Here is a 25,123-nt window from a genome sequence, read left to right on the forward strand (position 1 = left end):
AGGTATCACATCGCCAGATGAGCGTTCAGTTTTTGCTATGAAAATGGGCAAAGCGCTGTCGTCGATGAGCATGGCAGACTCGAGCCCATGGACTATGTCGTTAACGGGGAGCAGTATGCTCTTGAAACGGTAAGTTCGTACACACAGTATTTACACGATATGCCTCGCGAGAGGACCGCGAGTCAAATGTCATGCAAACCAAAGACGCAAAGAAGGATGTAGACGTTCATATGAGAGAAGCGCCTGTCAAGCGAGTGTACACGCTCCACATGGACCAGAATAAGGCCAGATTTTTCAAACTGTTGTTTAAGAAATGTCTGAGTGGGCCAAGCAGTGTGAGGACGATCCGAACAGCATCTTTTTAAGAAGCGTAAGAAGAATGGTCACCCGCATATCCTCGGCGAGGAACACAAGAAGGTCATTTCGGAGTGCATTGATGAGGATCTTTCGGCTGCCGTGGTAAGTTGATGGAGCGAATGCTTCAAAGGTTTGAAGTCGTGAGGATGCAGTGTAACCTGTCACTCAAGAAGGCCCTGTTTCAGCCTGTGGACAGGAATAGCGAAGAGAGCGTCTTCTTTGATGAGTCTGCCTTCCACGTAAACATGAAGCGGAGTGTCCTGGTCAAAGAGAGGCTCCCCTGGAACAGTTACAGTGCCCACAACACGAGCAAATACAACCACCATCTTGGGTGCAATCTCATTAAACGCGGCCTGAGACATCCACAGCCTCCGATCAAGAGAAAGTGCAGAGGTTATGCTGAATAATCGAGCGCATGAGCTGCCACAATGCATCACCTCAGCTTTCTGAAGGCTATGATGGATGAGATGGATAAGTATTCGCAAATGAAGATCCATTACTTCGTAATGGATAATGCCGTATACGATATTGGAACACTGTACTACAAACTTTTATTGATAAAGGGAAAAAACTCGCATCTTCTCATTCAACGCTTTTTCCAGTATTTTTTTTTTTCTCGTTGGTAGCTTGTTAACGCTGAGGTTAATTAATGTGGATGCTGCTTCTTGTAGCTCGCGTTGCTCATGTGCAGCCGTTATCGTCTGCAATATGTAGTGTAACGCTGGTGTAAAATAGCCCGGAGAATTTGACAACAAAGATGTATTGCTGCAAGTCCTGGATGGCGCCAACAATATCACTGGATACTATGTCAACTTCGTCTGATGGCCATTCAGGCGTGCCGCCGGTCATTATGGGCCACAGGAATTTACAAACAATGATTGTAGCTTTTGCTTTTGGAAGTCGCTATAATTACGAGTCAATAGTTGTGACGAAAATGCCATCACGGCACTATACGAGCTGGAGCTGCTGCCTGTAGGCAGTATATACAGAAGTTTGTCACCAGTAGCCATTGATATTGCAATTGTAAACTGCCTCTGGATAGGCGAGCGAAAATGCGTCCCATAATGGTTTGATATTCTGAGTCATGTTTGGGTTGGTGTTGTTGACATACTTCCCCATCACGAGCTGGCATATGCTGTACTAAAATGCTTGGGAATAGATATATGTGAGTATGCCTTCGTTTGCATGGGCAATTACGTATGCATTTACGAATATCTGCGCTCGGACTACAACCTCTCGAACGAATATGCAAAGTTGTCTGATCCTTCTTGTAGGGTGTCGTGGTATTCTTGGCGAACTATCGCATCAAAGGCAATCTGCAGTGTAAATTTCTTCTTGTTTCGTGCCAAGAACTTGCTTCATTTTGTCTTTGAGTGACATATGTAGGCTGGTTCGGCCAACTGGTTGATCTGGCGCTGTTATGGCCACTTCCTCCGCAAGAGCTGCAGACTGGACTAGAGCTTACCACGATTCGTGGGTTCTGGTTCGTCCTATCTCTCTGCAACCGTCCTTTCTTTTTTCACGCTTTGCGTCTGGATCATCTGGCTCGTTCCGCCGTTTACGTTTAGATTCTATGAATGCCAGACATGAATTTACGTACGTATCAAATTTAATAAAAATCTATACCTTTCTTCTCATACCGAGGACAGAGTCTATTCCTTTTGGTTTTATGCCTTGTGCCGTTACAATCTCTGAATACTATTGCACGGTACATATCCCATGAGTCTGCGGATTAAAACTGGACTGGGGTCCTGTGTGGTGGTACCTGTATCTTCCTGTTCCTCCTCTTTGATGAGCGTTTAGCCCAGACATATACAAATGCCCTTTTCACTTTTAGGCCAATAGTTTGTAGAATATACATAACAGTAGAGCAGATACAGTGCTGATACAATCATGTAAAAAGAGATCCGAAGAACAAGGTGAAAGAAAATGAACACTATGTTTCATAGCAGATTACGCAAGCTCTTACGTTTTTAGGGATCAGAAGAATTGATTGTAGTTTATGAGTAGTCCCTACATTGCTTATCTTGTATGGGAGCTTTGAAAGATAACTTCGTTCTGTTGATGAACTTATTATATGTATATGACCAAAAATTATGCAAGAATTGGGAACATCATAGTCTTCTGGCATAGCCATCATTTTTGGAAGTACTAAATGACTATAGTAAGTTCATTATCTAATTGCTTTCGTTTGGAAATATCCGGAATAGTATGTAAAGTCATATAGCTTTGTGTTAGTGTCTTAATTTACCACCCGGATTCCAAGAACTGAGGGATTATCTACAAGCATATGGTCCCAACGGCTTATCCGCATGTCAAGCCCACGTTGATCTCTGTGCCAAGTGCCAACCTTATTTTACATACACTAGCCTTCGTGATTATAACTTTTATTATTGATTATTCATTTTTCTCCTGCAACTGTCTTGCTGCGAGTTCCTGAAACAAAAGATTAATGCCGTTCAATCCATGTTGATAGTGAAGCCAACGATGTATCTAGGAATCATCAAAGAGGAGGCGGCGCAATTAATTCCTAAAAAAAGCCTGTCATCCTTGGTGTCGAGGCGTTCCTCGTACAAATGCGATGGTTAAACGACAACCAATCGAAAGTTTTTATACTTAAAGTTGGAAAAAGTATGAGGAACTTGGAGAAGCCATTGGAGATATTGCGCAATCTACTCGGTCATCGTAAGGTTGTACACGCAGAAAGTTTAAAGATATAAATGATCACGTACCTTCCAACCTTCAGGTTCTACCTGCAGGCCCCAGGATAATATTAGAATTATCCAGTACGGATCCCCGGCGTAGGAAGACATCCCACAGTTCAACGTCCCAGGAGCTGCAGTTGCGCATAGCACTACCGTTTTAACGACGGGACCAAAGCGATCCACGCAGCAGCGATTGGCAGAGCAGCTGACAGAATATTTCCACCGAGCATGTTCCTAAGCGGAAGACAGGAAGCAGGGAGAAGGGCGGAACAAGCATTGATGGCAGGCACACCACGGCGCAGCCCTTCGACGATAAAGAAGCAAGAGCAATGCTGCCAGAAGAAATTGTTATTGAACATGCAACGCAAACTATAACTTTTTACTAGTGTTTTTCACAGCGCAAATAATTTGGGAAAACCCAGTAGTACGGTCGTCCCACAGGTATCTATACATGCCCTTTTTCGCTTGGAGGAACGCAAGTCCAAGACGAGATCAGCTGATGATGTAATACCGTCGAGAAACGGGACGCTGTAAGAGTATTCTATGTATGTAAATACATATGAGCAGATTAGTTATATCACCCACGTGAGACATCCTGAAACAAGACAGGTTTCTGGTCTGGTGTCCCCGAAAGGAGAGAGAGGGAACCCTTCGCTGCAAAAGGTTGTCAATCGCCTAACCTTTGTCTACTGCATACACATTCAAAGACATCAACTTTTGTGATATTCACACGTCATCTGTGTTACTTTACAGAGCCGCATGACAGGTAGAGATCATTCCCAATCATTTGTTGCCGCGAAGCGCAAAAAGGAACGTTGTCTTTACGTCAAGAGATCTCGCTGAATGTGTACAAGTGGCATAAATTGTACTAGCATTAGATGTATATCGATAAAGGATATATGTATAATCTTGTGTAAACTTTATTACGTGTTCATCTATCTGTCAGTGCAAGTAGAAGTGAGCCAGGGGCACACATCTTTTGGTGCCGTCAAAAGATACAAGCGGCGGGCGCATATATGCATTTCAAAACTGACGAAGAAGGTTGTCTGCTACATACTTTTTTATCAGTTTGCGTTTTGCGTATGTACATACATTCATTTGACAAGCAGCGTTTTCTGTGCTACCCAGTGCACGATCCCTTTTCAAGCAGCAGTGTTCCACTCTCCCCCAACTTTCTCTTCTGTCTCTCCTCACTTCCCCTTCTCTTTCACTCACTCGCACACCTTTTCTCTCGCGCAACTTCCTTTCTTTCTTTCTGTCTGTTACGGCCGCAATGTTGACACAAGAGTACAGTCCTGCTGCTGCTGCTCGGGTCCACCATCCTCCTTCCTCCAGTGCTGTCACCGGCTACTCTACTCTTGACAAGATCGACGCTGAGGCCAGCTCCATCTTGATCTCGTTGGCGAATCATGAAACTACTCGAGTTCACGGCAACAAGGTAAATACGTGTATTTCTCAACAATGTTGGGCGGATCTAGTTTCCTAACGACGACGGCGAGTTATCTCAGCGTGACACAATGGAACCGGAAAAGACAAGAACGTATCCTTCCGTTAGCAGCAATAACAACAGTAGCCAGCAATCGTCGTCGTCAATGTCAATAAGCAACTTGGTAGGCGGTACGTTGGCAATCGGACAAAACCGGGGCGTGTGCATGTATATATATTTCTCTTATTCAGGAACGGTTTTAGGCGGCCCATCTTCCTCTTCTGCATTGACGCGGGTGAGTCTGCTGATCTATATTTTGCCACATGCCGCATCAGCGCCGCGTGTGAAACCGCAATGCCATCTTTTTTTATTCTAAATTGCTTGTTTTCCCTTTTAGCAATACACAAAACAGCGTGAAAGATCAGGTATTGTGTGTGGGACAGACCTCTTGCAAGCAGGGAGAAGAAATATACTCACGCGGATGTAACATAAGATATATCGAGAGATCATGGCGGCGACAACGACAACGAATTAGCGTCGGATCCCATCATGCTGTTAGCTGCAGCTGCAGCTGCCATCGACGGGCGCACAGCTGATGTTGACGCTAGAATGCGCAAATCAGGTACATTAATTGAATTCTTACCATGCGCTGCATCTTGGCTTTCCATTAAAAAATACGTCTATATTTAGGTTCCTCTCCTCCTCCTCCAACACCCTTGAGAGCCAGGAGCTACTCGGGTAGTAGTCACAGTCTTCGAACTAGGAGAAAGCCTGTCAGCTATAACTATGAACAGCTATCTGATGATCAAGATGATAAACCCACACAGTCAGTGAGCAGCGATCATTGGAAAAATGGTGGAGACGAATATCTTCGGCGTCGGCCCAGTGGCGGTAACCATGTACGTATATGCAACACGGAGAAACAGTATATCTGGCTTGGTGCCACTGACGTTTCCTGCATATATAGCAGCGTTCAAAACGCACGACCGATACTATCACGATGCCGCGGCATTACGTTTCCATGGTAAGAACAAAGAAACTAAACTTTGCCATGCCCCATCTTACATTCGCTACTTTTTTCCACGCAGAAACATGATCCAAGAATTAAGAGGAACGCAATGCATGCGTACATCACATACATGATATTCAATGATATGACACGAGCAGCGGATCGTCCACCGGTATGCTAGAACGTTTGCTAAACTCACGATTGAAATGACAACGTTAATCTTGCAATTATATTTCAGAGGCCACGTTCCTCCCCGTCGCATGGCCACGTAGAGAAAACGACGGAAGCAGATTCACGTCATTTCGCGACAACAGCGAAAACACAAAGCACCGGTCTGGCAGCACGTACCGGATACCAATATGCACACGGAAACGCTAGTATTTCGAACGCACAGACTTATTCTTCTCCTGTCAATCGAAGCCAAGGAGGAGAAAACTCGTGGCAGAATAAGCAGCAGTACCACCATTTACCGTTGGAGCACGCGAGCCCGAGCAGCTCCTCCGTGATGGGTCGCCCGCTAACGACCTTTTTATTACGCGAACATGGAACGTATGCGGACAGGAGAGTAGTACATGAACAATCATACTATACTGCTCCATCTCGCAACCTTGCTGCCGCATCAACATCCACTCTCGCGCACCGTTAAGCCATCTTCCCACTCTTCCTTCTCTCCTCCCGACGACATTCTATACAATCATGTATGTACAGACAGCTGCGTTGTATACCGTATACATAAAGCTACCGAGTAAATACTTGCGTCTGCTGAGGTCCACGGCGGGCTTCAGCTTGTAAATGCTTTCTTATTTGTAAAACGAAAGAAAAAAAGACAAGAAATCGGCACCAATATGTATTTACAGTTCTTGAGCGCGCGGGATCTTTACTCTTCGTCCTCGACGAGAGTCATGGCAATACGGTCCAAATCTCTCTGACCGTCTTGAGTGATGCGGCGGCCACTTTTTAAAACTAGTCAGTAAACTGCAATGTATAAATACAATCCAGAGTAGTGATGATTATTTACCCCTTCTTGTCCTTTTCCAAGACACCAATCTTCTCGAGGGACTGGAGAACCTTGCGGTTGACGGAAGCGGAACCGTCAACGTGGTGGGAGGGGCGAGTGCCACGGTTGACGCGGCCACCATGGACCTTGCAGAGAGCACCGACACCAACGCTCTTGCGAATGTAAATGTGGCGGGCGACAGAGGCTAAACGTATGAACGTTTAAATTTTAACATTCAACAGCAATGGCAGTATGCAGCGAGCTTACCGGCACGAATGAAGTACCAGTCGGGGTCGTAGGGAGCCAATTCCTTGTAGGTACCGGTCTTTACAATGTCGACCCACTTGGGGACTTCGAGCTTGCCAGTGCGCTTCAAGTAGGCAGCGTAGGCCTTGATGAATTCTGGTATCCGGTTGAATGTTCAGGAACAAACTGAATGCGTTTATTACACTCGCACTATAAGCGTGAATTACCGTGAGCGTTAACGTCCTTGACAGTGATACCACCGGCCATGTTGAGCGAGCAAGCGAGTGTGTGTGCGTGTGCAACTGCGAGCGAGAAAGAGAAGGAGAGAAGGGCGGGTTTACTGATTTGGGATGCCAAAATTTTTTCGCTCGTCGGCCACTTGATACCCAGCCAGAAAGAAAATTGTGTGCATTTTTACTTACAAAAGTGATCATGGTAAATAATAATTATAATAATAAATAGTAATAAACTTATTTGTAAACTCTACTGTTAGACAAGAAATTTTGATGAATTCTTATTGACAAAGGCAGTGACATCCTTTGATAGGTCTGTTCGCATGACACGCAGCAACCGGCCGACTTCTGGGTTGCGCAGTGCCAAGAACAACGGCTTGATGGATCTGCGATAAATACATTGAATGGTGAGTTCAAAACCTTGTTGGAAGCACCAGCCGTCCTTACCTGTAGATATCAAGACCGGTGTCTCCAAGGCGCATCAGTGCATAGTTGAGAATGGGCTGTATTGCCCAGGCGATGGCTGCTCTTTGCAGTTTCTTTGTCAATGTCAGGTCCGGACGTTTCCTTGCCATATGCACGAGATACAACAGCGCATACAATCCGTACAGCAGCGGTGCAACGATGGTAGCGACAATGATTTTCCAGGTTGCCAGTACGTCTGTGCCGGCAATTTTGACAAGCGATCCAGCCAGCGCCTCTAATGGATAAATATATTTAGCTGTGGTCGACATTTCGCTTTTCTTTCTCTCTTACCTCGCTGTTTCTTTTTACTGATGACTTGAGTTATCCAGATTAAGGGTAGGTTCATAATTAAGCTACTCAATGTGTAATTCAGTTCAACGGTAAGCGTAAAGTTTTCGCTCTAGTACTTACGCAGGTGCACCCAGACTGCCCAGGATAGATAGCTTGAACAAGCGACGAATTAGCAAGGAAAGCGCACGCATTGGCGTAATATCCAGCTTGTACACTTGATGGTCCTTGATGCCGAAGAATGTCAGCGTATCACTGTACAGTTTCACTTTGCGCGTTAAAGCTTGCAGTTCTGGATCATCTTTGAGTTGCGTCCACGCAGACGCAAAGTTTCGGTTTAGTTGCACGACCTGTTGTAGCGTTATCTTGGAAGGTTGATACAATCTTCTAGCCGCTTTAATAATCTATGTATTGGTATTTAATCTACCAGCCAGCAACAAAGAGTTATGTAACGGGAAACATACCATGAGGGTATCGTAATCGGGAGCATTGATCGTCACAGTCTTGAAGGCTTCGTCGCTGATATCCATAACATGTGTCACTGCGTCCCTCTTGTCCCGGCCTCCTCTCTTGAACTTTTCAACGTCTTCCTTGTCGATGGATAACGGTGGTGCAAACGATACGACTGCGCGGGAACGGAACATGTGAGGGTGGAAATAATTTAAGCCTGCGTACAATATCATATCGTCTTTTTCAGTTATACATAAAAGCCGCTGTAATGGCCAACGACTTGCCTACAGGTACAATCTTGATATCCAAACCAGGGTATTCTGCCATCGCCCCGAGCGCCATGACAGCGAATCCAGCTAAATCAAAGTGAAAATGATGAGCAAAAAAGATGCAAGATCAAGGGAAAGAAAAGACAAGATCTTTTTTTGGGCAAGAATAATATCATTTATTCTATATTGATTGCGACGATCTTCTTCTTGCCTTGTTTGTTTACCTTTGAGGGGCAGCATCTCTGGCCGATCATGACTACCGCCTTCGGGAAACACGGTGATACATTCGCCTTTCTCCAGATACTCGTGCACTTCGCGGTAGACGGGTGTCTGGTCGACGTGCGGTGCGATGCGAAAAGAAGTCATTGTAGAACCATTTGCTGCTGCCTCCGGAATAGGGATAGGATGAGTGAGAACAAGACTGGTGTCAGACAGCACCTGAGCAACGTGCCCCTTGTATCCGCGGCCGAAAATGATGAAATCGCGTGGTGCGAGCTCACGAGTGAAACAAGTACCGTGACCATGCAGCGTAAACGGATCAGACGATGGATCGTACGATATCAAGCCTGTGCCGGGATGGACAATGTCCTGCGGTCGGACTACAGGGATAGCACTCAGGATCTTGCCGACGTGGCCAATAAGCGGCCTGTCATAAGAGACACGCGCCATCAAAACGTACGAGTGCCGAGGGTTTCGGCTCAGAAATACCATACCATCCGTAAACTGGTTTGCGTGAGGACCGACGATGAATATGCAGGGACCACAGGAAGGAACGTTATGGATGCCGGTAGTTTGAATCTCGCGAAAGAATAGGTGAGACAGTGTGCGAAAGGCGACGCGGAAGGCGCGGTAAACGACAGGAGGCTCTGGTGCTGACAATGACGAGCTCATTGAACTTTAGATTTAAATGAATGGAAACGGGAAATCAAGGAAAGAGGAAAGTCTGTTGTCGTTGTCTAGCCATTTTAATTAGGCATGTGATTCATCAGAGTTCATTTTTTATGGTAAAAAAGATGACGGGCTTCTGGGGACCTTTCAGACAAGCAAGTGGACATGATTTCCTTTCAAATCACTATTCATCGTTGCATACGGGCGCATATACATCTCATTCTCAAAACAGCCTGTCTGGAACAAAATTGACAGAAATGATATGATACTCGAAGAGCAGCGGCTATAACCCATGCTGAGAAATTGATGCTTGTTGTTGCTTCTATATCTAGGTAACCTTTTAACTCGAAGCGACAGAGCGATTAGCACAGTTATACCGCATCCACTGCATAGCAACCATCACATTTGTTGTAAAATGCACTAAGCTCTCCACAACCATTGACTAATATGTAAGCCTCACATGCCACACAAAGTTGCCTAAAAATAATGGTCTGTGTGTGAGGCATCGGAGCACAGACCTGCAATGTGGGGGGGGGGTGCGGGCGTATTGTTTGGTCTACCTTGCATTGGTAGTATGATTGCCACCCTGATGGGAAAACGATGATGGGCAGCGCAAATACTGCATCTTTTCGATTAAACATAGGGTGGTAATTCAGATGGCAAGAAGTAGCAGTAATATATCGATTTTTCGCGACGATGACATATTGATTCATGCAGCAATTCGTCCAGCGGCCGGGGGAGGGGGCGGGCGGCGGTTTCAGGCTTGCTCAGGCAAACGACCATTTTTCCGCCTGGGTGCATTACCCTCTCTTACACACACACACTTTCTTCTTTCCCTGTTATACATCGATCGATCATGACGGCACCGGCACCACCACGAATGAAGTTAGACCTTTCCCAGTACCGCATGGAGAATGGGACGGTCGTGAATACACAAGAGCGCATCAATACAGGTAAATAATATATTGTTATCGTTTATTTCTTCATTGTATAACGATTGCAAATAGACGTCGAAGCACCGCAAGCAAAAATACCAACAGACGACGAGTTGTGGTCAAAGGAGAGACCAAGGTGTCCCAACCTGCAGTTTCTCAAGGAGCATTTCACAAAGGAAGGTCGGCTTGCAGAGCACCAAGCGCTGCAAATATTAAACTCGGTGCAAGATCTTTTACGTGGAGAACCGACACTGCTGCGCATCCCTGCACCCATCACCATCTGCGGCGATATCCATGGGCAGTTTTACGACATGCTAAAACTGTTCGATGTAGGCGGCGACCCCGAAAACACGCGATATTTATTCCTGGGCGATTACGTCGATCGAGGCTACTTTTCCATCGAGGTCTTGCTGTACATGTGGGCCATCAAGCTCTGGTACCCAAACTCGTTCTTCTTGCTGCGCGGAAACCATGAATGTCGCCATTTGACGGATTATTTTACATTTAAAATGGAATGTATGTATGTTTTAGAACAACAACAACAAATAGATGAAACTGAACTAGCTTCTATTAGGTGAACACAAATATTCCATTCGAGTATACGATGCTGCTACCGCGTGCTTTGATAGTTTACCATTGGCAGCTGTTGTCAACGACCAGTTTTTATGCATGCACGGCGGCATTTCGCCCGAACTCAAGACACTCAAGGACATTGATGAGGTAAGTTTAAATTTCGAAGTAAAAGATATTTTCCATTCATGCTCATCTTTTTTAATTGTAGATTGACCGGTTCAGAGAAACGCCTACGAGTGGATTAATGTGCGACTTGCTGTGGGCCGATCCATTCGATGATTTCGATGCTGAGCACCATCCAAAATTCGATCACAACACGGTGCGAGGCTGCTCGTACTTTTTCAGTTACAAGGCTGCGTGCCACTTTTTGGACAAGAACAAGCTGCTTTCAATCATCCGAGCGCACGAGGCGCAGGCGAACGGATACCGGATGTATCGCAAAAACAAGTCGACAGGATTTCCTGCACTGATGACCATCTTTTCAGCACCCAACTACATTGACGTGTACAACAACAAGGCAGCTGTGCTCCGGTACGACAACAATGTTCTGAATATTCGCCAATTCAATGCGTCGCCGCATCCGTATTGGCTGCCCAATTTCATGAACGTTTTCGACTGGAGCTTACCGTTTGTCGGCGAAAAGATCACAACCATGCTGCTTGCTCTCCTCAATATCTGCACAAGAGAAGAGTTGCAGGATGCCTTGCCCGATGAAGACAAGACGGCTGCCATCGCAGCAACGACGTCGTCGCCGCGTATTCCTCCAACCGCTGCTCACCGTCGCCGGCCTTCTTCAGGCGACTGGGAGCCTCATCGCCGACATATCATTCAGAGCAAGATCCGCGCTATTGGCAAAATGTCCCGTGCTTTCTCTGTGCTGCGAGAAAATGCAGAGCTCGTGCACGAACTCAAGCACTTGTCGGGTACTAATCGGCTGCCGGCAGGCACGCTGGCGCTTGGATCGGAGGGTATTAGGAACGCTATCACGTCGTTTGAGGAAGCAAAGGAATCGGATATCGAGAACGAGCGGTTGCCGCCGTCGCCGGCCGTCCATCCAAGACCTCCAAGCACGCCAGACAAGATGGTGTCCAGCAGGACCATCCAGGATACTCCACTCGAGGAGCTCCCGAGTTTTGATGAACGAAAAAGAAAACAGGATATTGAGCGATGCTAAAAGAAAATTGTTGTGTAAATTTATTTATAAAACTCTTTTCTTTTTCTGTTCATTTTCTCCTCTTTATAATTTCTCTTTTGCCTATTTACGATTAAGAGGAGGAAGAAGAAGGTTGTCATTGTTGTTGCGGTTGCTCGGATGCCATTGCGGGATTAGGAGACGAAGCTTGCTGTTGCTGTTGCTGTTGCTGCTGCTGCTGCTGCTGTTGTTGTTGTAACTGTTGCTGAAGTAACATTTGTTGAAGTTGTATTCTTTGCAGATGCTGTTGCTGTGCAGCTAGCAACGCTGACGTGGAAGGAGCACCGGCGTTGCTTGAAGCCATTTGTTGCGGGGAGGGGATATGCGCGCCAAGTGCAGGGTTGGGAACAAGCGGTTGCATTTGCTGCTGCTGCAGATTGTTATTTGGCGATCCATTTCCACCGGCAGCAGCAAGCGCTTGGTTTCGTAACTGAAGTTGTGCGAAATATCTTTGTAGCTGTAGCTGCTGAGCAGGTGCCAACTGAGGCAAAGCGTAACCAAGTTGTGCGAGACGCGCGGCTGTCGCTAGCGGACTCGCCTGCTGCTGCACTGCATTCGTGTTATTCACTTGCTGTTGTTGAGGAGGCGGTTGCGGTGAAAGCTGGGTGGGTGTCTGAGGGGAAACTTCTGGTGCGGACGAAGACGACGGTGTGATGCCTTGGTTGGTTGTTGTGGGACTAGGGAATCGCTGCTGCTGTTGTGGTTGCTGCTGTTGCTGCTGCTGCTGGTTAGCAGGCGACCTCAGCTGAGCTGCTTGGGCCTGTGCTTGCGCTGCAGCAAGTAGTGCTAACTGTTGTTGTTGCTGCCGTAATAACTGAAGCTGTGCGGGGGTATATCGGTTCAACGGCAATCCACCTTGCTGGCCAGAAGCAGCTACCGGAGCCGGTCTTGCTGGCTCGGTGCCGAGAGGCGCAACCAACGGTCGATTTACATTGCTTGCAGCAGGAATCTGTGGAGGCCGCGCTTGCATATTGGCAGCTGAAGGTTGCCCTCCAATCCCTCCTACATTTGGTGGACGCGGTGTACTCTGCATTATCGAAATTTAGATTAACATCATTCGACTTTTTTTGCAAAGAGATAGACTTACAGCAAATTGTTGTACACCCATTCCGTAGGAAAATTGCCGTTGTTCCATCAGCAGCTGCTGCAGTTGGCGATCACGATGGAACTTGTGAATACTCAATTCGAGAGGTGTAGGTAATCGTTGGCCGCTAGCGCTCATGCCATGAGTTTCAATGGTACTACGCGGCAGAGGTGCATTGTCTGTGCCACAGTTTAATATTCGAAAAACAACAATAAAAAAGCCTGCCTGTCTTACTTGTTGAAGCTCGATTCTCCTCCCTCTTCTTTTGACTTCGCTTGATCGCTTCAAATATATTGTACTGCCGTTGCCGTCGCTTGACGACATCAGTTTTGGAAGATTGCCTTCTGGACGCATCTTTCTTGACCTTTGACGCATAGGCTACAACAATGCCTTCTTGTTAGCCCACTGCACCTACAGCAGCGCTCCACATTGCTGCTACTTACCGGCATTGACTTGGCCTGACAATGTCGTCAAGTTGTTCTGCTTCCAACGCTCGTAAAGCTCCCATGGTCGACGCGAAATTCCTGATATCGAAGAGCGAGAAGCATTGAATGCATCACACAAGAGTTCCCAGTTGAAACCCAGTTGTAGAATGAGCTGGATCAGATATGCATCGTCATCCTCAGACCAAGTTGATGTCTGCGTTGGCATTTCAGGCTGTGCAGGCGAACGAGGTTGGGTGGCTGGATAATCTCTGATCTTTCTCGGTGCAAACACAGGCGACACGAGTGGAGCAGTGTCGTATCGACCCTGCCGAGGTAGCACAGCAGCAACCTTTGGCAGAGGCTCTTCAGGCAACGAAACTTGCTCACCATCGACCTTTCGTTTGCGGCTCATAGCTGGTGTCTTGTTGACGACAACTCGACATGTAGAAAGTTTAGAAACCGGTACAATGCGGCCGTACTCTGCATAGTTAAAGTATGGGTCGTCGAATGCGTCGTTTGGCGGTTCGTACATGAGGAGATCGGGGAACAGTGTGTGGATGTTGAGATCGATGAGTTCGTCCATAGGCAGTGTGAAAATTGGCATATTTGGATCGTATGTTTGGATAGCATTTCTGTAAGTTTGAAGCATATCTTGCGAAAGCGTTGATTGAGATGAGTTTTCTGTGGTTTCTGTCTCTTGGCGGATGATTATTTCTGACGGCTGCTGCTGAGGTGGTGTCGGTAGAGGCTGTGTACATTCAGTATCCATCTTTTCAGCTGCATCGATGGATGATTCAGGTGTATCGTGTGCTGGAGATGGGACACCTTCAAACGATCTCTGGGCATCATCACCTTCTGACTCTGCTGCAGCGTCCATCATTTGTATATCTTTTGGCTCGGGTATCCTGGTCTGTAATTGAAGATGAATAACTAAAATAATTTCTGTAGTTATTCTTCTTTTTTTACCTTTACACAGACCGTTGATTTATCGTCAGCTTCGTGCCACTGCATTACTGCTCGAGATAATGTATAAGCCATAGCTATTTTCCATTTTCGTTCTTGCTTAAAATCTGTACGCATCCATTTCTAAAGAAACAATGTCAGACAAACAACTATAGCTTACATGACTGTATGCGTTAAATTGTTTTACCATCTCATCCAGCAGAATATCCCAATGAGTTTTTGGTCTAGTTGGCGCCTTGTACCGTCTGAGCTGCCTGAAGCTCCACAAGTTTTTGGCCTTCAGTTCCTCGATTTGTTGCAACAGCTTCACAGATCGTAGCTCGTCCCACGCCAGCTGCAGTGGTCGAAGCTTAATGTTCAACTATCTCTTTTTCTTTTGAAAATAATCTAGACTTACTTTCCAATTGTCAGAGGTTACTGCCTTGCGTGCCGTTTGAACTGCCTTGTACAAAGGCTGCGCTCTCGCACGAAGCTGCCAAGCATAAAGATCCATCGATGGTTCTTTTTGAGAAAGTAAATCGTGAAGTTTGACTCCATTGTACGTTTGAGGTGGATAGTTTCGATTCTCTGCTCTCTGCGAAGTAGCGACAGGCATAGCTCGCAAATGAGCAGTACGTCGGCTAGCTCGGCTCTCGCCGTTTGATCGGCTTTCCCTGCGACTAATCACTGCCTCTGATGAATTGTGCTGCATTTATTTGTGTGTCAGCTCTCGTATATGCACTCTTTATAAATAAACACTTGAACTTACATCCAAGCCCGACAGAATCTCTCCTACGCTCTTTAAACGGATTGCTCCACTGACGCCACGCGTTACCATGCGTTCAGGAGGCGGCAAGTTGATCCGTCTTGCTGCCTTTTTGGGTGTATCTGCAACGAGAGGCTCTTCCGGTTTGACTGGTTGTTCGGCATAATTCCCGGGTGAGATGTTTTCGGCAGGCGTGATTTCTTGCTTCACTGCACTGTTGAAAACACAATGAATTTAGAAAAAAGTTTCGTTTTCTTATCAGCTGCGATCTCCCTTACATTAGCCGATGCTTATCCAAGTAGACCGCCAGCCTCTGTTGGTCAACCTCTTTGTAGTTTTCTGCAAACTGTTGCAAGCGCTCGTTAAAGTCGTCGCTGTCAACCGTCGATGCTGCATCTTGATCGTTCCCTCGCGTCAAAATGAATAATTCCTCTAGAATACGTTCTCGAGCTTGCATCAGCGAGCTAAATCGACACGGTGACGACATTATATGCTTAGTGTAGTCTGCCCGACGGCTGGGTACCCGGATATTTTCTTTTACTGGGTTCCTCACCTTAACTGAGCTTCCAAGTCTTGTTGCGCACGCGCTCGTAACTCTTGCGGTGTCTAAGGTACAATAATCAATGTTAAGGCTCGGATAGGAGGGAGCGTGGGGAAAGAGAGTGCCAAACAAAAAAAAAAAAAAAAACGCTGGGTGCGTGAAACAGCACATACCGCATTCCGCATGTTCTCTGCATTGCCGACAAGTTTATCAAAAGTTGACGCGTGATTGGATGTAGCCATAGGGTCACAAATCTGGGAGAATATATATATATATAGAACTATATATATATTTTGCCGGTCGTATATTACACACACGCGCAAGGTCAAGAGGTGGTTGACCTTGTACTTTTTTATTTTTAATCTTGTTTTTAATTCTGTAAAACATTCAGAAAAAGGGGTAATAAGAAAACCTCGTTCCAACAAATAATACACACACACGCACCATCAACGCTGCAGCCCCAGCTGACCCACACACCGCACTCGTGGAATGCCTGGGCACTTGAACACCCACAATGACCTCATTCCCAAATTCGCATTTCGCAACCCAATGTACCGTAATCCACCCTCCAGAATCGAAATCAAACGGAATTCAGCCCGGTTACATTACCTTGTTGCAGAGAATTGAGGGAAGGAAGAATCGGCCGATTTTAACGTCTGCCGCGCAAGAGAAGAGTCGGGGCTAAGCCTTCCAATCTTTGGTCCGGGCAAGTTGATGGTGTTTCACGTTGTAGAATTTGGCGGATATCATTGTTATAGCACTCTACTATCGTCAGATATCATCTCTGAAAAATATTCCCGTACTTTCCAACGAGTTCATCGATCATTCTCCTTCCTTTGTCAAAGTTATCAGTTTCTACATGTTTTTCTACAAAATGACAATACTTTTTCTGTCATTCCAAGATCTTCTAGCGAATTCAAGTTGCAAGAATAACTACCTACGTCGTTGCTGCGACGTTTGCGAGTTCCAGTTACTACCTGGATATCAAATCGCTCTCGTTTACTAGGGGCCCAAGTGTGCTGTATGCTTGCATATAGTCTAAGAAAGGCTCATGGGTGTATCGTTTCGTTGATACATTGCAAACGCAAATATGATACATACTAGCATGAACACATCTTCAAACAAACTTTCCGCTGCAGGTTTACGCAGCGGGAAGATGGCAGTAGACTTTTTTCTTTTTTGCAAATGCTATACGTATAACCATCAGTCCCCAATAGCAAATATCGCAAGACATGGGACAGGTTTCCACAGGTCCGTGCATACCGCCCCAGTTCAGATTCTTCATGAATTTCGTACACATGGAACGCACTGATACGGGATAGTTTTAAAAGTCATGACTGAACCTTTTGTATAAAGTTACATTCCATTTTGTTTTTGATATAGACGATATCACTACTGTTAAATGGGTATGCTCTAAATTGGATGTAAGTTTTGATGTTATCTAGTCAAGCAAGTCGATCGCGGCTGGAGAGTAACTTTAGCACCACCGTTGGCATTCGATTACAGAAAGTGCACTTACATTGGAGGATCAAAAAGGCTGCCATAATTCCCAACATGGCGAGACCGTTCAAGTTCTCGGGAGGTACAGCAGTTAATGCGAAAAAGATGATACCATTGATGATACGTGCAGAGCAAATGATTGCTGACCATTTTGCTGCAATAAACATTAGATGAGTCTATAATACTCCATCCAGAACTTGTTAGCAATTCTTTACCGCCAGCAATGGGAGTATTGACAATCTTGATCAATGCATTGAGACAAATAATGAGACCGCCGGCTACCCAAAAGGATTTAAACACATAGGACGGGTCGACGTGCGATTCAGTGCTGCTTCCTTCCTCGGAGGCGGCAGCAACCGTTGTTTCGGCAGCCATCTTGAGAGCAGCTGCGAGATGACTGACAGCGCTAGTGCCTTCCGATGCCGTCGATACAGCCTCAGCGCTTTGGCTTTCGTAGAGTGATATAGTATCAGTCAATGCAATGCCGAAAGCTACCTGGCAAAGATGCAAGGGGAAGTGAAGATACATCCACAGTTGGCTCAGCTTAACTTCGCCCAAGACTTCCTTGCGGAAGTCATCAAAGTACATGAAGAAGAATAAGAAGATGATAACCACACCAAACATGTTGGCGACACTAAAAGAAAAACATTTGAGATTAGTATATGCATGCATACATGTATGACATGGTATGATGATGATAACTCACACAACGCGGACTTCAGTGCCTGATTCCATAACTGTACGGATAAAGCCCATGCAGTTTTCACCTAACAAATTCGTCAGCATATATACTTTCGCTTGAGATCGCAAAACTTGGTATTTACCAAGTACAATGATGGTGAAGAGAGCAAAACGTTCACCCAAGTGACTGGCTGCCAAAGAAACTGCCTTGTTGCCTGTCAATATTATTTGTACAATAACCTCGAGACCGATAGAAATGTACCAAAGCGAGAATCTGGCAGCGCGGTTGTCTAGATAGAGCAAGGAGACACCCCACAGGATAAGCGAGATACTGTTGACAGCAACGTACGCTCCCAGAGGTCGACGAGAAAATGAACCAGCAATAACGGCGGTGGAGAGCAAAGCAGAATATTGAATGAGCAACACAGCCTTCATCACTAGGTATTATAACAGTCAGAGTGGGAATATCTTTACAAAATAATTGATTCCAAGATATAGACATACCCATATAACCAATGATGAATCCACGAGGATGGTCCCAAAAGTCGCTGCTGGCGCCTGCCATACCGACAAGACCACACAGTTCGATAATCTTGTAAATATGGTGCACGACATCGGAACGGTCATATCGCGAAGAGTACAATGCTCCGGCGCACCAGGTCCACCAGACGACGACAAACCACGCTGCGTACACACCCAACTCGTGTGAGTCAACAATGTGGTGCTCGTGCGTGAACGTAGCAAGGAAACCGACGTAAAAGACATCACCAAATAATTCCAACCAAGTAGCCTCGCTGTCCTTTCCGATTTCATCTGACAAGTCCGGGTCTGGCACGACAAAGAAGGGACGGCGATGCGATGTCTCACCTTCCAAGTCCGAATAATCCTCCTCGGTAATGTAGATCAGTTCCAGGTACACGTTCGAGTTCAAGTTGATAATATCAGGATTCTCCGGGTCCACGCCCGGTGCCACTTTGTCTTTTTCCTTCTCCTTCTCCTGGTTTTGACTTGCTTTCTTCTCATCGTCGATGTTTGATGGGGCGATACCTTCATCGTCGTTCTCGCTTGAGCTGAGACTGTCTTGGGTGTTGCGCCCTGGATATTTTTTGGGGAACAATAAGCATCTATTGGAATGCCGCTTAAAAGTAGAAAGCTTACTCTTTCTATTGATGGTTCTGTGCACTTTTACAGAATAATTTCGGCCAGTCTTGTGCAAGAATTCGATCAATTCATCTGTGTTGTGGACAGCATACAGTTTCAGGACTTCTTCTTCTGTCAAAGAGAGCTGTAGGTTGTGGAGTGTCAATTAAAAGCTGCGGCGGCGGCGGCGCTGGCCCTATTTTTTTTTTCTTTCTCAGCTGACAAACTCACCGGAAACCTCAAGCGATCCACCATTGGCTTCGTGATACGAATATCCTGATCGCCCACGAGGTGCTTAAAATGGATAGCTTGTGCATGGCAACAAAGTCAGCAATCTCTCTCTCTCTCTCGCCAGCTACAACATTTGTTTCTTCCTTACTTAGTCGGTCAAACTGGCCAACCCTGGTTTTGCATAAATAAAAACAATGTAAGCTTATATTTTCTGTGATCGCTGCCCACGTGATCTCCTTACGGTGTCGGAGCTGCTTCCTCGAGAGGTGCAGATCTTTGAAACTTCTCCTCGTCGATGTGTGAATGCACCCATTTTTTCATCTCTTCTTCGTACTCCTTCATTCGCTGCTTGTGCAGTTCATATTCACGGAAAGGATGCATCAGCGCATCACCAAAAGTTTCCTGGCCATGGCGACGGATAGGCCGGCCGTGTCTGTCGTGAAGGGGTGCCGTCAGACCATTCAAGAACCGGTGCCTGGTGCTGTGAGATGTTGCCCTAGAACCACGTCGCTCTGTTCGAGAGCTTGTTTCGATCACCTCTGCGTCATCGTCTCCAACAGCAGAAGAGTGGCGGTGGTGGTGATGGTGCTGGTGATCTCCTATGCTTAAGTGAGGTCCTAGCCCATCCGACATTGGGAATAATAAGAGGAAGAGTAGCGAGAGTGAGGGAAGCGACGACGGAAAAACAGGAAAATGGATAATGTGTGCAACCACAGGAATCGGCTTGGCTGAACAACTCGGAGCGTTAATTCGATGGAACCGATGGTCGCTTTCCCCGGGACACTAATTTGCCACATATAGCGAAAGATTGCGGCCTGGCAAGCCCTATTTTGTTTGACAAGATGTATTTCTCTAAAAATGTCGAAAAGGGATACATCCAAATATCTCAAAGAGGAATAATACATGAAGATCATCTGCTAAGCTTGTTGACATTCGGTATTTCCAACGTTTTTATTTGGGTTTAGCGAGGACAATGAACTCGGTTTAGGAGTGCTGCAGTGTAACCCGGAAACCTTGGAACCAAGCGATACAACCGTTGGGTCAAATAGGCCTGGGTGCGTCTCTTTGCTGCGCGTCATTTTTGCTACATCTGCACTGCACCGATCAAGATTGCCTGTCTACCAGAAATCAAAACAATTTCTCGTATCAAGCTATTTGCATGGATTCATAAAAGTTTCTATCAGAGATTTACACCATCATCTCAATATTTCACATGCTTATAGATGAGTTTGCTCTTAGAAACATTGGGATGATGATGATGTCGTGGAACCTGTTAGTTTAAACCCGCTCCAGTGTATACTTGTATTTTAACAGCGACTCAACTCTGGAGCTACGACGATGCATGCAAAAGGCAGATATATGTCAATAGTATGTTCATAACCCAATATTATTTGCATGCTAGATGAAGCGCATCCTTACTGAGCCCTCACAGCAGATACAACAACACGGTCATAATAAAGGCAAATCTTGAGAAAGAAGAAGGTCAATACATCTCGGAAATGTAGTCAGAGATGGCTGTTAAGAAGAAATCTTTTACAGCCATATACATAAGCTTCTCAAGGATCACTTCTTCGCTCATACTTTGCTCAGTGATAAAGACCAAAAAATATTTCCATGTAGCACTCACTTTTCAGGGTCGAATTCATGAAACATCCTTAGGAGAACAAGAAAAGGCACTCGGATCCACAACAACAGTATAATTGGATAAAGCATCATAACATTCAAAAAATACACACATTCATGCGTGGCTCCTCACAACAAAGTGATTGGCGGAAATCGCGAATTGTTATTCCGCTGTATTTAAGGGCAAAGCAAAGCTGGTGCATGTGTTCTTTCCCTGCATCCATCCATCTAACTCGTAGTATCCACCATGCTTTTGTACCGCGATATCATCTCTGGTAAGGACATGAAGAATCCATTGCTGTCGTATGAAAGGATCGCTGACCAGGATTGGTATTCTAGGCGACGAATTGTTCTCTGATGCCTTCGTAAGTACATGCTGCCATTGCGAATCCTAAACTTCGTGTTCAAGGCGATTGGAGCTCTGCAGTGGGGGAACGATCGTTAAATTCCACTCAAACCCATTGAATTTTTCCAGTCATCTTGGCACAAAGGACAAACCTGGCGCAGATGAGTGGAGCATTGGAACTAACCATATTTCGCGTTTATGCAGCCCATCAAGGAAGTCGATGACATTGCCTACGAAGTCGACTGCCAGGTATGTTTTGTAATACTTGGGTTTGATAACTAGTGTTGTATTAATGCAAAGTAAAATAGATGATCACCATCAAGGAAGGTGAAGTCGATATTGGTGCCAACCCCTCCGCTGAGGGTGGTGAGGAGACCATCGAAGAAGGTGTCCAGACCGTCAACAACGTTGTCCATTCTGCTCACCTTACCGAGACCTCCTTCGACAAGAAGTCCTACATGACCTACATCAAGGGCTACATGAAGGCTCTCAAGACCAAGCTCCAGGAAACCAACCCTGAGCGTGTTCCCGTCTTCGAAGCCAAGGCCACCACCCTTGTCAAGAAGATCCTTGCCAACTTCAAGGTATACATCGTGTTATTGATCTTTACATGCCTCGCTTCTCAGTTTTACTCATTGTCACTTGTAGGACTACGAATTCTACGTCGGTGAGAGCATGGACCCCGAGGGTATGGTTGCCTTGTTGAACTACCGTGAAGATGGTATCACCCCCTACTTCACCTTCTTCAAGGACGGTCTCAAGCAAGAGAAGCTGGTATGTTGCATATAAACATCTTGCTTTGCTCTTAAATATATGCTAACCATTGAATTTCTGTAGTAAATGATATCACTTCATATGAGCATCGTAGTACTTAAAAAAATCACGCATTTTTCTATTAAAAGTGTCGGGATGGCAGAAGAAATAATTCTTGTCGAATATTCGTCTCGTAACCATGTTTTTGATTTGTTACGTGATGGCTCGTGGTGTTTTTGTGCACACATTTGATATTCAATGTCCTTTCTACAATTTGTAAAAGTCAAAGCTCATTGTGATTTGCAAGGAACGACGTGGTGGAACCGGCGGCGGGATTAGCAATTTCAATGATGCGGGAAATCCACGCGCATTGTTTTTCTTTCCTCCTTTCTCTCGCTGCGGTGCTACTGTTTCGAACAGAACGAGGCGAATCGAAAACGTACTAATGCTTGAGAAACCCGGTTCGCCTTCTGTGAATGGCGCCCAAACCTCCCATATTCGCAAACGCAGTATACGAGGTGGATTCAGGGATCAGACTCAACAGCAGCTGCAACGATCTTACAACAATAACAGCAACAATGCTCGTCAGTCTCTTATTACCCCATTTCTAAATCAGTCTTCACCTTCTGTTGCTCCAGCCAATCTCCCACAAACACCTGCGAAGACCGAAAGCGCACCGAGCGTCTTGACTCTCAACTCAACGCGTTCCTCCTCTCCCTCCGCTTCTCCATCAAGATCAGTCGACACGAGTCAAATTTTGAAAGGCGTCGTTGCGTGTCTAGATATTAGGTTAGAGAGAAAAGCAAGTGACATAGTAGGAACGGACAGCTTAAGGAGTTCTTTCGGTATAGAACCGAAGACGGCGACGATGTATCAGCTACATTTGAACGAGCTCTTCAGGACATGGGAGCCAAGGTATCGTAATCGTAATGGAACTTGTTGATCCTTGCTATGAACAAAGCTCAACGATATTTATGAATATATAGACCCGTCGAACATTTTCGGATACGATCACTCATCTCGTGTTCAAGAATGGATCGTCGGCTACACTCAAAAAGGCGCTAAGTCGAAAAATCAACGTGGTGAACTTGCTGTGGATTAGCCGGTAAATTGCATCACGCACGTTTTATCGCTCGATCAAACCTGATTCATGGTTCTTTGAATAGATGTAAACAAGAAGGACGCCGACTTGATGAGAAGGACTTTTGCGTTGAAGGGGCCCCGGGTTTGCTAATGGCACCCAATCGCCGGCGAAAATCTATGGAACCGGGAAAGGTCAGAGCACTTGACTTGGAAGGTACATTTTGAATAATTTACTGCACGATGATGTGTCGAGGGCCAATATACCAACGGGATGGTTTATTAGAGGAAAAGGAGTCACCAGCACGCAAACGAGCATCCAGCGGACGAGCGTCGCTAGATCCAAGTATGAAACGTCCGAAAGTCGACAGTGCAATCATATCTATTGACGACACGCGGTCTCGTCTGTCGCTGTCCCGGATTGGAAAACCTAAAAGCGAAATCTTGTCGACGCTCATGGCTGACACCACGGCAGAACCGAGTGATACGCATGCATCAAACACGCAGGCCGATGCAAATAGATGCAGCCCAGCAAAACACGATACCCTTTCAAAAATGAAATCTGAGCAACGGCCATCTGATCACCTATCGCCAGCCAAAAAGCGATTATCAGAGCGCCTGCCAAACGACGAAATCAAAGCGGAAATCAAGGCTGGTTTCTTTGTTGGTTCCGTTGATGAACCGCCAAAATCATCGCGACAGTCCAAATCTCAGGCACAGACACCGTTGCGACGAAAGCGGCGATCAACTGGAAACCTGATACGACCTAGCATCAATGAATTGAGCAAATCGGGCTCTAACATCACCTCTAATCAAGGAGCATCGTCTTCAGCACCATTATCTCCATCGAAACCTCCATCTACATCAATATCATCTCTATCTGCATTCTCTAATTCATCGACTGTTTCTCAAAATCCAAATACACCGCCACCGCTACGATCATATTCTTCCTTACCACCGCATACTAAACAAGCGGCATCATCGTTACCATCGCACGACCGCGTTATCGTTCAAACTAATGCAGATTCACCTACTATTGTACTTATCAATCTGGACAAGCAGTTACAACAAAGATGCATTCGGATTATCGAACGATTAGGAAGATACATTCTGTCGAACAGGTAAAGTGGAATAGAAGCTGTCTCGTGAAGATCATGACTAAACACAGTCAGTAGAGTGGACGAAAAGACTGCATGTGTAATCGGTAAGGGCAGATTTGTAGACGCATATGTTTTAAGCTCAGGTTATTGATCCCTGTAACAATACAGTGGACAAAAAACAAAGAACCGAACCTGCATTGTTCGCTTTACTTTACGGTGTGTATTTCTTGAAACCAGAATGGTAAAAGTACCTCTTTTAGAAATTGCTTTCCGTGATATTATCGACTGAGTAACATATGATAGGTTACTGGATAGCGAATCTGCAGGAGCGTATCAAGATGAAAGCATGTACGAGGCGAATGACTTGTATAGTTTGTCAAAGGCATCGAGAAGCACGGTCAAGATTTTACCATCTACAACACGAATATGGGTATCAAGCAACACAAGGCTTGCGAAAGAATCGCTGGAGCGACTGATTATTTTAGCAAACGGCACTGTCTCAACCTCGCTAAACGATGCAGATGTCGTCATTTCTAACCGAGCTATTGACTGCGACAAGGATGTTATCAAGGAAGAATGGCTGTTCGATTGTATAGAAAACTGGCGCTGTAAGTATCCTATGATATCGTCTGGAAAACTTGTCTTCGATGACTAACTCTGCTGTGTATTAAGACTTATCTATGCACAGATACAGACCGACGTCCTAGCTGTATGAAATACATCCCTTTACAACAGTTTTTCTTAAACCACTACTTTCTTCATATTTGCTATGATAACAAGGAAAATGGGCTGCAAAGGCACATTTTTACTGATTCCCCTTTAGAGGTGCAAGGAGTATGCTCGAACTTTCCGATTTAAATGTCATGTGGGATGCTCGA

The 25,123-nt window shown here is 45.6% G+C and overlaps 9 protein-coding genes across 9 annotated transcripts; 5 read left to right on the forward strand and 4 right to left on the reverse strand.

Annotated features, from left to right (window-relative positions):
* Positions 1–87: 87 nt before the first annotated feature.
* On the forward strand, positions 88–764 carry VTP01DRAFT_10339 (uncharacterized protein; the record flags this gene model as incomplete). The annotated part of the gene is made up of 3 exons (XM_069378690.1): positions 88–129; positions 367–459; positions 528–764. The coding sequence occupies 3 exons, from the start codon at positions 88–90 to the stop codon at positions 762–764; spliced, it is 372 nt and encodes a 123-aa protein (XP_069239764.1).
* Positions 765–4,335: 3,571 nt separating this feature from the next.
* Positions 4,336–6,143, forward strand: VTP01DRAFT_10340 (uncharacterized protein; the record flags this gene model as incomplete). The annotated part of the gene is made up of 9 exons (XM_069378692.1): positions 4,336–4,500; positions 4,571–4,679; positions 4,752–4,783; positions 4,886–4,913; positions 4,982–5,110; positions 5,179–5,387; positions 5,456–5,512; positions 5,577–5,669; positions 5,736–6,143. The coding sequence occupies 9 exons, from the start codon at positions 4,336–4,338 to the stop codon at positions 6,141–6,143; spliced, it is 1,230 nt and encodes a 409-aa protein (XP_069239765.1).
* Positions 6,144–6,374: 231 nt separating this feature from the next.
* Positions 6,375–7,007, reverse strand: VTP01DRAFT_10341 (40S ribosomal protein eS19; the record flags this gene model as incomplete). Its single annotated transcript, XM_069378693.1, has 4 exons — positions 6,375–6,450; positions 6,516–6,699; positions 6,762–6,896; positions 6,968–7,007. 4 exons carry the CDS (start codon positions 7,005–7,007, stop codon positions 6,375–6,377), a joined length of 435 nt encoding a protein of 144 aa, XP_069239766.1.
* Positions 7,008–7,229: 222 nt separating this feature from the next.
* On the reverse strand, positions 7,230–9,336 carry VTP01DRAFT_10342 (uncharacterized protein; the record flags this gene model as incomplete). The annotated part of the gene is made up of 7 exons (XM_069378694.1): positions 7,230–7,359; positions 7,421–7,673; positions 7,730–7,791; positions 7,850–8,130; positions 8,191–8,393; positions 8,461–8,532; positions 8,670–9,336. The coding sequence occupies 7 exons, from the start codon at positions 9,334–9,336 to the stop codon at positions 7,230–7,232; spliced, it is 1,668 nt and encodes a 555-aa protein (XP_069239767.1).
* Positions 9,337–10,189: 853 nt separating this feature from the next.
* Positions 10,190–12,015, forward strand: VTP01DRAFT_10343 (uncharacterized protein; the record flags this gene model as incomplete). Its single annotated transcript, XM_069378695.1, has 4 exons — positions 10,190–10,286; positions 10,341–10,784; positions 10,843–10,988; positions 11,050–12,015. 4 exons carry the CDS (start codon positions 10,190–10,192, stop codon positions 12,013–12,015), a joined length of 1,653 nt encoding a protein of 550 aa, XP_069239768.1.
* Positions 12,016–12,130: 115 nt separating this feature from the next.
* Positions 12,131–16,033, reverse strand: VTP01DRAFT_10344 (uncharacterized protein; the record flags this gene model as incomplete). The annotated part of the gene is made up of 11 exons (XM_069378696.1): positions 12,131–13,060; positions 13,121–13,296; positions 13,352–13,495; positions 13,561–14,452; positions 14,509–14,628; positions 14,693–14,839; positions 14,903–15,190; positions 15,254–15,464; positions 15,529–15,714; positions 15,804–15,856; positions 15,965–16,033. The coding sequence occupies 11 exons, from the start codon at positions 16,031–16,033 to the stop codon at positions 12,131–12,133; spliced, it is 3,216 nt and encodes a 1,071-aa protein (XP_069239769.1).
* An 899-nt stretch (positions 16,034–16,932) lies between these two features.
* VTP01DRAFT_10345 (uncharacterized protein) lies at positions 16,933–19,976 on the reverse strand (the record flags this gene model as incomplete). Its single annotated transcript, XM_069378697.1, has 11 exons — positions 16,933–17,099; positions 17,152–17,232; positions 17,311–17,445; positions 17,507–17,925; positions 17,998–18,058; positions 18,116–18,409; positions 18,477–19,067; positions 19,131–19,257; positions 19,344–19,420; positions 19,492–19,514; positions 19,585–19,976. 11 exons carry the CDS (start codon positions 19,974–19,976, stop codon positions 16,933–16,935), a joined length of 2,367 nt encoding a protein of 788 aa, XP_069239770.1.
* A 1,237-nt stretch (positions 19,977–21,213) lies between these two features.
* Positions 21,214–22,152, forward strand: VTP01DRAFT_10346 (uncharacterized protein; the record flags this gene model as incomplete). The annotated part of the gene is made up of 6 exons (XM_069378698.1): positions 21,214–21,241; positions 21,306–21,331; positions 21,517–21,561; positions 21,621–21,896; positions 21,961–22,086; positions 22,150–22,152. The coding sequence occupies 6 exons, from the start codon at positions 21,214–21,216 to the stop codon at positions 22,150–22,152; spliced, it is 504 nt and encodes a 167-aa protein (XP_069239771.1).
* Positions 22,153–22,510: 358 nt separating this feature from the next.
* Positions 22,511–24,952, forward strand: VTP01DRAFT_10347 (uncharacterized protein; the record flags this gene model as incomplete). Its single annotated transcript, XM_069378699.1, has 9 exons — positions 22,511–22,854; positions 22,917–22,980; positions 23,052–23,170; positions 23,232–23,362; positions 23,432–24,266; positions 24,321–24,349; positions 24,414–24,486; positions 24,549–24,853; positions 24,918–24,952. The coding sequence occupies 9 exons, from the start codon at positions 22,511–22,513 to the stop codon at positions 24,950–24,952; spliced, it is 1,935 nt and encodes a 644-aa protein (XP_069239772.1).
* Between the last annotated feature and the right edge of the window lie 171 nt (positions 24,953–25,123).

The sequence above is a fragment of the Rhizomucor pusillus genome (assembly GCF_041956525.1).
Source record: "Rhizomucor pusillus strain CBS 183.67 unplaced genomic scaffold VTP01scaffold_8, whole genome shotgun sequence".
Lineage (NCBI taxonomy): Eukaryota > Fungi > Mucoromycota > Mucoromycetes > Mucorales > Lichtheimiaceae > Rhizomucor > Rhizomucor pusillus.